General features: G+C 32.1%; 1 protein-coding gene across 1 annotated transcript; it reads left to right on the top strand.

Annotated features, from left to right (window-relative positions):
• Positions 1-1,915: 1,915 nt before the first annotated feature.
• On the top strand, positions 1,916-7,803 carry LOC7485379 (pyrophosphate--fructose 6-phosphate 1-phosphotransferase subunit beta). The gene is made up of 16 exons (XM_024581720.2): positions 1,916-2,187; positions 2,305-2,466; positions 2,563-2,684; positions 2,995-3,048; positions 3,164-3,270; positions 3,408-3,513; positions 4,357-4,420; positions 4,822-4,910; positions 5,307-5,438; positions 5,674-5,844; positions 5,933-6,048; positions 6,225-6,336; positions 6,484-6,568; positions 6,820-6,864; positions 7,112-7,180; positions 7,317-7,803. The coding sequence occupies exons 1-16, from the start codon at positions 1,992-1,994 to the stop codon at positions 7,391-7,393; spliced, it is 1,707 nt and encodes a 568-aa protein (XP_024437488.1). The 5' UTR covers positions 1,916-1,991; the 3' UTR covers positions 7,394-7,803.
• Positions 7,804-15,918: the final 8,115 nt, after the last annotated feature.

The following is a 15,918-nucleotide window of genomic DNA, read 5'->3' on the forward strand; positions in this document are numbered from 1 at the left end:
ACTTTATAGGGATAGGATTGTTTTGTTTAGGAATGGAATTCTAATAGAATTAAGAATATAAACCAATCATCCATTAGGACTAAAATTTTGTTCTCATTTTTTCAATACTGGTTTTCAAATTCTACCCAAGAGTCAACTACCGGCAAGTCCTAGATCATAAATCAAGTGAGTTGGCTAATGTTACCTAGAATAACTTAGCCTAAAACAAATATTCAACAGGTTTTTTCACAAAGAAATTATGTACTTATTTTTTTAATCATGGTTTTTAAACTTAGACCAGTCAACCTCCAAGCACATCCATGATCACAAGTCGTGTGGGTTGGTCAGGATTACTCGGGCAACTGAATTTTTTATTTTACAAATATGTAAAAATAACATTATTTTGGTAAAAAATTTACAAAAAAAAAAAATTCAATAGGTTTTAAGACGGGTTTAAAAAAAACTAAAAAGAATTTAACTAAAAAATTGGGTCCTTATTTTTTTTTATCATATTTTTTAAACTCGACTTAAGGGTTGACCCCAAGTAGCTCCTAGATCACGTACAAGTCGAGTAAGTTGACCGGGATTACCTAAATCAACTGATTTTTTTATTCTACAAGAATGTCAAAATTATATTTTTTATAAATATTTAACAAATAAAATTAACGAGTTTTGAAAAAATATAACAAAAAAATTTAGTCCTCATTTATTTGATTATGGTTTTTAATTAAAAATTTTTTGTTGGTTTCATGCCTTGGCATTTATTTTATTAAGGATTTTGCTTCATGATTTTTTTATATTTGTCTTCTATAATGTGTTATCAGTCTCATAACTGGGGTCATGAATTTAGAAAGTTAGTTTTAGTGAACTTCTAATTTTTTAGCGTATTTTTTTTTAAATTTCGTTTTCAAACATTTGGTTGGTTATAAATTAGTCTTTGTTATTTTTTTCACTTTCCTCTCTTTGAGATTATCTCAATCTCATGTTTCGAGTTATAGATTTGATAGGTTGACCTGAGTTGATTCGAATCTTTTTCTATTATCACTTTTTTTATATCTTATATGTCAATTTTTTATTAATTTGGTTTATTTATTGTTATTATTTAAAAAAAAATATTATTAGATTAGTTGAAGTTATTAAACTCGGTTGACTGAATAACCGAATACTCTATTTTTTTTTTTTAAATCCTAAGTTTGACATGAAGTTTTTTTTTAATTAAAAAAAAAAAAGACCATCCACGATATAGGAAGGGTCATCTATCTAATATATACTACACAACCCAACAATCGAGTGGCAAATTCAACGGTTTGATTGAAGTCATTAAATTAATTATAATAACATTGATTAAATCTCATTTTCCAAACAATATTAACAATACACTCCGAATCATAGAGGAGGTGTTACGTTCACCAAAATCCCTAAGCTTGCTCTTGATCGCTTGGAGCATAATCCCATAAAAATCCTTGGGAATATCCCGTGGTTTTTCTCCCACCAACGACAGCACAGTGGTTAGGTGAAGTACTCACAACAAACTCAACAAGAGAATCCAGACCGTCCATTTACCCCCAACCAAACCCTGCACCTCGCCACGTGTCCACCAACATAAGCCTGCAATATTTTCATATTGCCCAAAATACCCTCAGATCTGTGGGCCAGGCAGCAACTACCTCTCCGGGTCCCCCCACCCACATGGTCCCTTAATTAGGAAACATTGTTCAAACCAATTACTATGTTTTAATTTCTATCAAATTAAGGCTTCTATTTCGCCTTTTACACTTTTACTTCAACCTATTTTACTTATAAATTATCTATAGACACCGACCATAAAAAAAGTAAAAGGGCTGATTGACAACATATAAACAATCCAAGGACTATGTTGGGGACGGAGATTCCAATGATTCGGGACCGAAACACAAGTATAGGGTCCTTTTAACACACTCTCACTCACTCCCTCTTACAACGTAAAAACAAAAGGAACCTAAACGGAGTGTAGTTAGGTGTAACTACCAAAGATGGCTCCTCCTTCTGTAATCAATGGCGCCGTCGCCGCCTCTTCCGGCAACTCCGCTCCAGCCAGTGGACGCGTCGCTTCCGTTTATAGCGAAGTTCAATCTAGCCGCATTGATCACGCTCTCCCTCTCCCTTCTGTCCTCCAGAACCCTTTCCAAATCGTCGACGGTCCTCCTAGCTCCGCTGCCGGCAATCCTGGTCTGTTTTGTCTCTAGTCTCCTAGATCAATCAATATTATCGTAACTAAACTCTTGGTTAATCAATTAATCTCTAAAGTTTTGATTTTGTTTGGTTTTGTTGTGGTGTGTTTGGCAGATGAGATAGCGAAGCTGTTTCCGAATATGTTTGGGCAGCCATCAGCAATGTTGGTGCCAAACAATGTGGATACTTTGAGCTCAGATCAGAAGTTGAGGATTGGTGTCGTTTTGTCCGGTGGACAAGCACCTGGTGGCCATAATGTTATTTCTGGAATCTACGGTAAGCCATGTTAATGGGTCTGGTTGTTGTTTTTATGAGTTGATATTGTTGTGTATGGTTTGTGGTTTGTGATTCGTTGTTGTGGTGGCGGTGTAGATTATTTGCAGGATCGGGCGAAAGGAAGTGTGTTGTATGGATTTAGGGGAGGTCCGGCTGGGATCATGAAGTGCAAATATGTTGAATTGAATGCTGATTATATCTATCCTTACAGAAACCAGGTAAAGTTGTGGTTTTTTATGTTTTTATTTGAACGTGGGATTGTTTTGAGTTAGTAAGTAAGGTTGTTGATTTTTGTGGTCGAATTTCTTTGGGTGTGTGCATGGATAATTGTTATATGAAGAGGAGTAGTTGGTTTAGATGTTGAATTCTTAACTAGGTTGTAATGTTTGGTAGATTAAATGATCAATGCAATTTGAAGGGTGTACTATGTGAAAGTTATCTTAAACATTGTTTTCTTTAGTTATTGAATGTGCATATGTTTCTTAAGCGGAACGTGATTTCTGATTTGGTTGTTACTTTTTTTGTTAGGGTGGTTTCGATATGATTGCCAGTGGAAGAGACAAGATTGAATCACCTGAGCAGGTGCAACTCTTTCTGAACTTGTTTGTAGTGGAGACTTTTTTTTTGTATATTTTCCTAGTCTTTTTTCTCTTTTTTTTTTGTTAGACTTGATAGGATAAATGGGAATGAATTGCAGTTTAAACAAGCCGAAGAAACAGCTAAGAAACTTGACTTGGATGGGCTTGTTGTTATTGGTGGGGATGACTCAAACACAAATGCTTGCCTCCTTGCTGAAAACTTCAGGTATGCCTTGATGGAAGTTTGTGGTTGTACTATTTTTCAAATTGGGATAGGAATGCTGCTGGATTAGAAGAAAACTGTTTTTTCAACTACCATTAGCCTTATTGATATCACTTTTGTATCCTTTAATGTTCAATCAGGGGTAAAAATTTGAAAACTCGGGTGATTGGATGCCCAAAAACCATTGATGGTGATTTGAAATGCAAGGAGGTTCCTACCAGTTTTGGATTTGATACTGCTTGCAAGGTGAGTATAAATATTCTTTCCTATTTGAATCAAAATGCTAAGATATCAGATTTTCCTTATGTTATGCATTATGAATTTAGTTGTTGGAATTACTTGATTGTAGTCTTTCATTAAAATTTGCTTGAAAATTGTATGTGGTTGGATGGAAATTCCTTGTTCGAAGCACGGCATCTTATCTCTGTATATAAAACCTTACAGATTACGAATATGATTGAGCAACACTAGTTCAACGTTTCATGAAAACTTGTTACTTTTAACCTTAAATATTTCATTTAATTAACTCTCCTAAAAATGTTAATATATCACAACTTTCATTACACTAATGCAAATTTACCAAAGCATGACCCTTTAATTCTGGATTTTGTAGAATCTCAATTTTGCTACTCATGGTCTTAAATTGTATGTATATGTGCATGCATTATGCACACATGTTTGTGCTATATATATTTACACACAAATATGTGCCTGTGTGTGTGTGTGTGCAGGGATAGTCTTTGCACTTTCCATTGACACCTGCCTTGCCCACCATGCTTGAGTTGTCCCATTTCATTGACATCTTTTCCGCACATTTAATTGTGAAAGGCAATACTGCTGACAGTATTATGCTGGACCCTACTGAATTGGTTGCCATATTATTGCTTGTATGCAATTTGCATTTCTGTTTAACAATTTTTGGACATTTACGATTCTATAGCATGTATTGTCACCTTATCTTGCTTGTGTTATCAATATTGTTATAATGGGATGAGGTTGCAACTAATCCTAATTCCATTAGTAGTTTGATATCCTTTTTGTTACCAGCTTCACACAATAGAACATTAATAATATATGTGGTTCATGCAGATATATGCAGAAATGATTGGAAATGTCATGGTTGATGCTCGATCAACTGGAAAATATTATCACTGTAAGTTTGTACTTTGATTTTCTTTTTCAAATAAATTCCTATTATCTGTCTAATGAATCCGTAGTGAAGATAAATACTAATATTAGCTAATTGCATTTGATGAGTGTCCTCAGATATAGAATTGTGCAGATGGCTATTTAAATCATGCTATCATTCTCCCTCAACAAGCACTAGAACATGAACTGCCACTAACTTCTCTATTTTCCCTGTAGTTACATTATAATTGTTATCCAGATATCTTTATTTTCTTTGCAACTACACAACTGAGAACTGATCCTGTCTTAATTGCAATGGGCTATCAGGAATTTGCTTTTTCCATACTTGCTCAAATGTGCTCAAGCATGTTATACACATTACTGATTATCCAAGTAATGCTTGCTCATAATCTGTGTTTCCTGCAGTTGTCCGGCTTATGGGACGTGCAGCTTCTCACATTACATTGGAGTGTGCCTTGCAAACTCATCCGAACATCACCATCATTGGAGAAGAGGTGCTTCTTTTAATATGCTTCTTTAGTTTTGAATATTTGACCAGTTGAGTTTGTTAACTGGTAATTTATCAGTATATCATGTGTTGTGCATCTCTGTGGAAAAAAAACTTGGTTCCATTGTTGGTGACTGCTTTGGACTTTGTCAAGTTTGAAGTACCTTGTTTTCCTCCTTTGTTGCATCTAATTATGATCCCCATTTTTTGTTAGTTGACTCTTCCAAAGTAATTCCTGGCTAAACTCATTAGTAATTAATGCTCAAGCTGATCTGGGAAAGTTGACATTGTGTGTAGGAAAGCTCTTCGGCCAAATCATTTTTGTAATTTCTACTGTTCAGTTATGTTCATTGCAGAAAAGCTTCCCATATACGTTCTCTTACCCTCTTTTATCTTGTTGCAGGTTGCTGCTAAGAAACTGACGCTGAAAAATGTTACAGATTACATAGTAAATGTAATCTGTAAACGTTCTGATCTTGGATATAATTATGGTGTGATTCTTATTCCTGAAGGTTTAATTGATTTCATTCCTGAGGTAAGTTACCTTTTTGTAACTTTAGTGGCAATGTCAATTTTTTCCTTTATTTGAACGCATTGTTCATTTTGATTCTACAGCAATACCCGTTCAATTAATCATGTTTATTGGATGTTTACCTTTTTGTAACTATAGTGGCAATGTCAATTTTTCTCTTTATTTGAACACATTGTTCATTTTGATTCTACAGCTATCCCCATTCAATTTATCATGTTTATTGGATGTTTCTTTTCAGGTTCAGCAGCTTATAGCAGAACTGAATGAGGTTTTGGCCCATGATGTCGTAGATGAAGGTGGGCAATGGAAAAAGAAACTCACAAATCAATCTCTGCAGCTTTTTGATTTTTTACCACCAGCAATTCAAGAACAATTGATGCTTGAAAGAGATCCACATGGAAATGTCCAGGTATTTATTATGTATACCATTTTATGTCTGATTTCAACCATTGTAATTAAGCTGGCATCATTATTCATAACTCTGCTTTTACCTTCAGGTTGCCAAAATTGAGACCGAGAAAATGCTTATTCAAATGGTTGAGACTGAGTTGGAGAAGAGGAAGCAAGAAGGTTCATACAAAGGCCATTTCAAAGGACAGTCCCACTTCTTCGGGTAATTATAACTATTAACTAAAAATCACATCTCTATTATGAGTCACTATTTCCTCTGTCCAATACTACATGATCTGTTTGACAAGACATTGGACATTGTTCCTATCCTGGAGTGTAATGGAAAGATTAGTGCATGATTTGTTGTTGGTTTTCTGATACATGGTTTGTACTGCTCAGGTATGAAGGAAGATGTGGTTTGCCTACAAACTTTGATTCTACATACTGCTATGCTTTGGGCTATGGTGCAGGAGCTCTCCTTCACAGTGGAAAAACTGGGTTGATATCATCAGTGAGTGATTCTATCCTTCTAGCTGTATTTGCCTTTTTCTGAGTGGTATAAGACTACTAAAAGGTTGTGCTATTCGTGACTTCTTGTAACATCAAAGTTTTGGCACTACTGATTTAGTATCTTAATTTGACAATGTTATGTCTCCAGGTTGGGAATTTGGGTGCTCCTGTTGCAGAATGGACAGTTGGAGGGACGGCATTGACTTCTTTGATGGATGTGGAAAGGAGACATGGTATGCTCTCTTTCATTAGCATGTTTTGCACAGCCTTATTGATGACAAGATACATTCACTTCCTGGTTTGAAGATACAAAATATGTAGTGGGTTAGAGCATGCTGCATCAGGATGTTGTATTATGGATCTAATTTAAGCTTCAAAAGGTTCTGAGAACTTTTTGTGGACCAGTCTAGGGACATTTCCTGAGTTCCCTGTCTCTCACAACAAGAAGGTTTTTTAAATTCAAATGTATTTTATTCTTTTCCAGGTAAATTCAAGCCTGTGATCAAGAAGGCAATGGTAGAGCTTGAAGGTTTAAATTCTTTCTTAAGCATCCTCTTTTGCTCTTTTTTATTTAATGTGTAATTCCATCTCACTAATGATAGTAACTGTGGCCTCTGTTTCATTCATTATAAATAGCTTCTGCTTTGTTCTGAAGAAGTATAATAATTTCTGAAGAAGTATAATAATTAATAGCATGTGTTGCTTGCACTGATCATTAATTTGGATATAACCTAGAAACATGTTCAGAAAATTTGACAATCTCGATGAAATTTCAGGTGCACCTTTCAAAAAATTTGCATCCCTGAGGGATGAGTGGGCACTTAAGAATCGGTACATCAGTCCTGGTAAGTCATAAATTTATCAAGCAGTAGCCTTTAATTGGCTTGCTTACATGATACCAGTTCTATTACACCAAGTTCTTTGTAAAACATGCACTCCAAGATTATCTATTGTGTTTTAACTCTATTGATTCAATCTCAGGTCCCATCCAATTCATGGGCCCAGGATCAGATGCCATTAGCCACACTTTACTATTGGAATTGGGAGCTGATGCTTAGGTGTATTGATAGGTGTGCAAATTTATGCTCTTCAGAGAGCTGCAAAGTTCTTGGGACAGGCATGAGATCTTTTTTTTGGTTGGGAAACTCAGTTCTACATCCATCAATTGAACTTGCGCGTTTGAACCTTCTGGTTCCTTTCATAAAAGTGAACAATTTTTTGGCTTCGCCAAAATAGTAGTGAATCTTTTGGCCCCCATCTTCACGATCATGGTTGTCATTGAAGAAATACATGCATTTAAGATCAAGTCCTTGCAATTGTGGCAAAAGATAAGCTGACATGAACATATGTTCCAAGAACATTTATCATGGCAGGATTGATTTTATGCAAATGTTATGTTCATCTTCATCCATGACTCCATGTACTTTATCAACTTAAATTGACAGGAAATGCAATTCTATTTAGATGATATTGGTCCTACTTGTAACCAACTGCTGGTTTCTTTCTTTTCAATAGTAATGAATTTGAGTCCATAGAAAGGGTTTTTACTTTTCTTTTTTTCTTTTTGGATTAGATGGTTAGGGTTACTGTTGGAGTCAATTCATATAAGTATTGTGGATGATTTTAAAAATATGTTCTTTAAATATAGGAAGCGAATCTTTTTCATACAAGCCAAAAGGGATTGTAAGCACTTTTTTTTTCATCTATCAAACAAAAAGAAAGGATCCCGAAAAGGATTTGATTTCAAACAGAAAATTTTCTTTGCCTTTTTTTAATTATTATTATTATTATTATTATATACAATTTTTATGATTTCTTGTCTAAAAGCTCCATGTATTGTTGCTTTGTTTGTTTGGCTTTTCAATATCCTCTTTACACGTTACTGGAAAATCTCATGTACATGTCTCACCTTTATGGATCTTGACCTGCTTCTTTAACCGCCGTTTCCTTTTTATTTATTCTTCTATAGAAATCAACTTTCTTTTTTATGGCTTCATTTTTGTATAACATGATCTTCTAGGGTGCAATTTGGTATTTTCTAATTCAGTTTCAACGTCTTGTAATAGGAGTTTTATTTTAAATTTTTTTTCTTTTTTTTTGTGAGCGGATAAATGTTCTTTGACTTTTTTCCACAAGGGTATTCAGTTTTTTTTTTAATTTTCAAGTACAAGCAAATAGTATTTTTAGCCTTATAAAATACAAAAAAGTTGTCTTTAGAATAAAAATATATTTGGTTAAAAAAACAAAAATAAAAAAACAAAATAAATATATTTTTAGAATAATTATAAGTGAATTTTTATATTTTTTTATATAAAAAAAACACATAAGTCTGATATGGTTATTAAATCTAGATACTTGAGTCATGCCAGATCCAGACGCAGGTCTGACACAGCTGCCAGATATTTTTAATATTTTTTTTTAAAAATAATATTGATTTGCTGCTGGCAGTAGTATGGTAAAAAAAAGAAGAAGAAGAAGAAGAAAAGATACTTGCATCGATATGAAGTTCTTTAGGAAAAAAAAAGCTGTCCTTGATAGCACACATATGATGAAAATGATCTTAGTTTATAGACTTAGCTTAATAGTAGAGCACTATCTCTTCTCTGTTCTAATACGTACGTACACGCCAAGCAGTCAAGCACCATAGCTCATATATACCTGGTGCCTTGTCTCGAGCAATAATTGAGGGAATTCACTTCGGAAGGTGCAAGAAACGTTCCTTTGCATGTGAGAATAGTCACAATTTCGGTTTTCTTTACATCATTGTGAAAGGCCATTCAATAATAGAATAACAATAGTGCTGGACAAGCATCACATCATAACCACCCAAAAAGGAGAGTTTTTTTTTTTTTTTATTTAAGCATATTAAAAAATAACCTTGTACAAAAAATATTTTTTAAAATAATATTTAAAGAATTGCAGGTTTTGGCATAATTTACAAAGAAAAGAAAGAAAAAAAGAAAGATTTTGAAAACCCATCAAAACTTCAATGATAATAATAGTAATATTATCAAAAATAAATTTAACAACACCAAAATATATCATTAAAGATAATTAGAGTGGATCACATCAATTGTTTAAAAGCAAGTGAATCTCATTATTTTTGAAAGTTTATATGACTTACTTCATTTACTGTAGATAATATTTTTTATATTATTAAATTTATCTTATCAAGTTTTTTTTAAAAGCTAGTATTATTATTGGAGTTTTTTTTTTTATTTTTTCCTTCCTTATTTATCGTCTTTTTTTATTATAAATTATGTCAGACCGTTCTATAATATGAGAAAGTCACTAATAATACTTTCGTCCAACTTTTTTTTATTTATATGCTACTTTTTTAAATATTTTCCAAACTATATTATTTTTAAATTATTTTATTGGACTAGAGTACAAAAATACTCCATAAAAAGGAAGTACATAAGCTCATGGGTTCAGGGAAGAATATACACGTTCATGGGATAGTGATAATAGGAGTAAAAGAACTCCTTTTTATACAATGACAAGAACCATAAGCAAAACCAAAGTCAAAGAGTGTGATAATCGAGAGAGAGAGAGAAAAGTAGTGAAGTGAAACCCAAGGTCTAGTGCTATGAGCCACATGGTCCAACCACATAGTCATCACCATTACCGATGTCCAATAATCATGGCTTTTGTTTTAGCTTCACCTTCGTCAATGGCCACCGTGAGCTCGAGGCATAAAGCCATGACACTGGTGCATGGGTCCACCCAAATTCCAGTCGTGATAGTGACTCCATGCTCCGGGCATCGGAGCCAGAGGTTATTAATGGTGGTATGATTTTACCTTCTCCAACACCACCTTCTTACCTGCCTGAGTTATTGTTCTTCCAACCTCCATTAAATTAGATTAAGAAAAAAAAAACAATTGTTTTTGGGAAACGCGTTTAAGTTATGGTTGTAACAGCAATAATTTCTCCAGTTGTAGCAACCATTTAAATGCAGAACATATCCACTATTGTCTCTTTAAATGATGGAATTTTTTTTAGTACTTTTTTTGTTTTTTTTTGGAAAAGTCATTAAGGTTCTATTTTGTATTGTGATTAGGGTTATGTTTTTTACCAACAACAAGTTTAATCTCTTATTTGCATTGATCCACTAAAAATTCTTAGATGTTGGTTAAAAAAAATTATAATTTGTAATTTTTTTAAACTTGGTTTTTTTTTAAAATCATAATTACAAAAATTATCACAATAATAAACACACTTTAACATTAAATATTGACTCTAATGTTTTTCTTATTATATGTATATGTATTATTTAAGTGGGTTTGTGTATTAATTCAGATTAGTTTTTGTATAGATGATATTGGCCTAAAAAAGTAAATTATATTGAATACTTGTTATAAAGTTCAAACTCAAAAATTTAAGGATGACAGTTAAATGATTATTATGACAAAAATAATTATATTTTTTTATCTAATAATTAGATAGGCTAAAATATAATTAAGAAATTTTAAAGGCATAGTTTTATAAAGATTTTAATATTTTAGGGCTTCAAGATCCCTATTGCTATTTTATCTAAGATATATATATATATATATATATATATAAAGAATCAAAAGTGATATGATAAGCAAATCAACATATGAAATTCACAACTCCTTGGAAGTGTAGTTGAACTGGTTTGGTTCTGAATTTATTCCCTAGAGATTACTAGTTTGAGTTCCACAAACTTCGAAGCCACTAGAGGTTTACATGATCGTTAACTTCAGAGCCCATGAAATTAGTTAATATACGTGCAAACTGGTCCAGACACCCATGTTAATCTAAAAAAAAAACATATAAAATTCACCATCCTCTCTTTTTTTGTAATTACAAATTTAAAGTATTGTTATCATTGTTTAACCAGCTGGAAATTATGACTGAATCCATGACAATCAATTATAAATATGGTGTGGCCAACGAAAAGAAGCACATCTATATTAAATCATGAAAGATTGCAGATAATAGATTATAGCTTGAAATGATTTCTTCACATAAAGAACGAAGAATCAAAATAAAATTTCATAATTTAAAAATATTCTGTGTTTATCATTATTGGTGAGCAGAGAGTCGAACTAGTAATTACGAAGAAAGCATACCTCTTAGCTATCATCTACTTTATTTAAAAATAAATAAATTTATAAAATAAAAATATATATTTTCTTAACGATCAATAAATATATTTCTATATCATTTTGTCCATCAATCGAGGCTAATTGTATTTTCAAATAAACTCAATAACACACTTTTATATCTGTTTAGTGAATTAAAAAACATATACATATTTTTTTAGTATTGATCTTAGAACTTGAATATAAGGCGAGAAGGGAGGAATCATGGGATCTACTTGTTAAGGTTAAATTACAAATGTTTGAGGATTTATAAAGGGCCACATACAATAATTCAAGGCAAATAGACCCTCTTATGCTTTTTTCTAGCACATCATTATTCAGATGTCAAAGTGTTTTTTGTCATTATAGAATCAAGGATCATGCTGTCTCTGACTCTCTGCCTGCCATGAGGTTTTCCAATGCCACAATTATTATTATTATTATTATTATTATTCCCCTTTGTACATCTTGCATTATTGCGTTGAGTTGGGTCATGTTTTGAGACGGCATAAACAAAAAATACGGTCGTTTCTTTCGTTTAGTAGTTGACTTCACAATAGTAGCTCACTTGATTTGAGTGAAATCAAGGTATTTCTTCACAACACAATAAATTGTTGATTTTTAATTAACAATGATCAACGACAATTCTTTTTTTTATATATATATATAAATAAAACAATGCTATTAAACTAATCGGTGATTCACCCATTTCAAATCAAATTAAATAAAAATTAACTTAATCAGATGTAATTGATTTAATGGATCAATATTGATCCAATCGATTCAATTAAAATTTAATTTAATTTTTAAAATAATTAAAATAATATTATTTTATATTTAAAAAAATATAATATAATATCATTTTAAATTAATTAAAGTTAACTTGTATGGCTTATGACGGAGAGCATAAACAATATCATGAGTTAAAACAAGATTAATAACATTTCACTTTTTTTTATATAAAAAAAATATCTCCATGCACAAGAGGATTCTTGACAAGAATTACACAACACAAAGTAGTTGATTGAACAGATTGTTATCAAGAATAGTTGGATTGAGAATGTGCTAAATAAGGTAAAAGTTTTTTTTTTTTTTTTTTTCCAAATGATATATAAAATACGAAATATTTCCTTCCATTCCAGTCTTTTAAGGTTCTATCTTATCGACTTTTCTGCTTCTTCTTCTTTTTACCATAGACGGGGGAGTGCCATTTCAACATCTACAAGCTTTTTTGGCCTACCTATTGCCTAATGACCTATATAAGTATGTGTTGTATCTTTCATCAACTTGTCACGTTAAGTCTATGACTTGACAACAATCAAAGAAAGCTTCTCAGAGTACATCGATGAAGATGACATGTTACCAAATTAATAAGAGGTTTGATTTGTATAAAATATTATATAGACAAGTATTTTTCTGATTTTTCATATGTTTGTTTTTGTTTAAAAAAATATTCTATTAGAAAACTTATTAACCTAAATGTTTTATCATTACCTTTTAAATTTAATTTATATATTAAAAATATTTTTAACTAGTGAAATTTTATAAATAATAATTTATTTATAATATCATTTAATAATTTTAATAAACACTATCTCTCTGTTACAACTTTTACCGCCACCCTTATAGCTACCGCAAATGAAAACTTCATGTTTTACGAGGTAAATTTAATGTGACGAGATGTATAAATATCTTAAGTTATCAGGTAAAAACACACAAAATCATAACAAACATAACTCCATATAATAATCAAAATACATCTTTGTTATACATTATTTTCCATTTATGATTCACTAACTTAAGTATTGAAGGGTATTTTATTCTAAAAAAAACTTATTTTGTAGGAGTTTATGAAGTAGCCCAACCAAAATTAGTGTGTATTTAGTATTGTTGTAGTTTTTACATTGTGATTTCAAAAAATAAATTTTAGAAAAGCTACAAATTGTATAAGGTTTCAAAAAAGAAATTTTAGTGGAATTCATACAAAACTATATGCGTGTTGATTGATCAAATATTTTTAAATTTATAGTTGGGGTAAAACATAGATCACACCACAATACTAAACAAAATTTTAATAAAAATTTCTCGAAAACACACAAGGCCAACTTTGAAAAATCCTAACTCAGTTTAAGGTTTTTCCAACCTAATGTATTGTATTTTTTACTTTGTTACTAACCAAACTTTCTAAAAAAAACTTCATATATGTGATTTTGTTTTAGAAATATTTATGCGAAATAAACCCACCCTGAAAAAGAGACTGGTATTGATGCTATAAAGCTGGCAGATATTAGACTTGACGTTAAAATAAAAAAGAAAAACAATATCCTTTTTTTCTTTTCCAAGTTCTTGATGGTTGAACAGAGTGTCAAGAAATTTCGTACCAAATGGCCACAAGCCCACATGGTGCAGTCTCTCTTTTTGTAGGTTTTTGAAATGCACTTTTGGGAGGCAGTGATTAGGCACTAACTGCATCCTCCTCAATAATCAAACATACAATAATACAAAGACCAAGACAGACTCACTCACTGCCAATACTTGGAAAGTCATCTCCAATAACCCTTTCTTGTTTTTCCAACGTTAAGTACATTCTTGATCTTACGCATCCCTTTGGCATTTTCCACACAGCATCTTCCTCAATGCTTCCGGCACTGCCCGTTCAGAAACAGATACAGTGATTTCTGCACTGTTTATCTTGATCACATCCGATCCAACAGTCACATAAATATAATTTAACCATCATTGTTATTAAACTTAATCCTACTAGACAAGTTGATTTGGGACCTCGTCCAGGTTGTGTTTCAAGAAAACAGACGGTAGCTGCTGATAAACTCGGTGAAAACTCGATTTCGAAAATAACATCCTTTAATTAACTTGCCAAACTTAAACCGAGAACTATTGGTGATAACAGGAATTAATTGATTGGTAGTCATAACTAAAACTTGAATGGAAACCAGTGAGCAGATGATCATTGATTAGGCCAATAAGGCATTACAGTTTACAGGCTAAAACAACAGCTACCTTCAAAAAGCCAGGGGGCAGTTGCTGTCAAGATGGAAGAATGAGTGAAGGGGTATGCTGTGCGAGTGTGAATGGGACCCAAAAGGGTTGATGAAATAATGTTTGTTTTTGCATGCACATGACTGATCATTTTCCCTACAAACAAATTTCATCAACAACACATAAAAATTAAGCCCGTATCTACCATGCAAACATCTCTTCTCTTCTCTGATCATCCTTGCTTGTTAGATTCCAGGTGTCCCACCAGCTCACCGTCACTCCTACAAGCTCACAAGCCAACCACTTAGCCCATCATCCCTAGGGGTCCACTCACGTTGTCACCTTACACGCCCCTTTTCTTTCTTTCTTTCTTCGATTTTTAGCAATATTTTCATGATGGCAACCGTGTGAAGGATTATATTTTTATACATTTGACTTAATTTTATATATGTCCATCACATGGTTCAAATCCTTAGTTGATCTCTTGTGGAACCCATCTTGCCATGAATCGTTGTCATGCTCACTAGTCGTTAGCTAGATCGATGTGCATTATTGTAAAGATAAGAGATCATATGATATAATCAGCTATAATATGTGCACTTGAGCATTTGACATGAAGGCTTCACTCACTTTCAAAACTATCTTGATGCATATATAGTTGATGTTCTTGTGGGAGAAATCAAGCTAGATTGTAAGAATTTGTCCATTTCGCAATGCATCACATGTAGTATGCTGGAGGTTTCTATGCGAACAAAGATGAATAATATGAGACAATGGCTCATGCAATTATCTAAACCAATCGAGAACTTCATGAAGGACTACTGTACGTTGGTGGGTGGCAAGCATCTTGACATAGTGTATATTTAATTGATGTGTAATCTTGAAGCTAAAACTTTTAGATTCTTTTTCTTGGGAAGAAGTGAAGTTGAGAGAGTGGTGTCTACTTGTATGGCTATGGCGTATCCAAGATTATTAGAAATAAGATACGAGATTCTGTTTGTTTTTTCATTTTAAAAATATTTTAAAAAAAAATTAATATTTTTTAATGTTTTTAAATTATTTTGATGCACTATATAAAAAATAATAATAATTTAAAAAAATAAAAAAATATTATTTAATGCATTTCCAAGTAAAAAACACTTTAAAAAATAATCACAATCAGACTCTCAAACATTATTTTAATCTCCATCAAAAGAACAACTGATTTATATTTTTGCTTTAGAGGGAAATAATGCATTGCATGCCAATTGGGAATTGGGTTATATTGTAGTACCCAGAGAGTATTTACATATCATCAAGTTTCTATCATTATTCATTGAATAAAAAAATTTAAAAATTTAATCATTATCCAAGTGTTATTTATTTAACTATCAAGAACAACATTCCTCAAACTTTTATATGAAGAATGAATTCATCTTTGATCGAACAAAATTTAAGATGATTTATTGATATATTTATGAGAAATATTATATGTTT

This window comes from Populus trichocarpa, chromosome 6, assembly GCF_000002775.5.
Source record: "Populus trichocarpa isolate Nisqually-1 chromosome 6, P.trichocarpa_v4.1, whole genome shotgun sequence".
NCBI lineage: Eukaryota > Viridiplantae > Streptophyta > Magnoliopsida > Malpighiales > Salicaceae > Populus > Populus trichocarpa.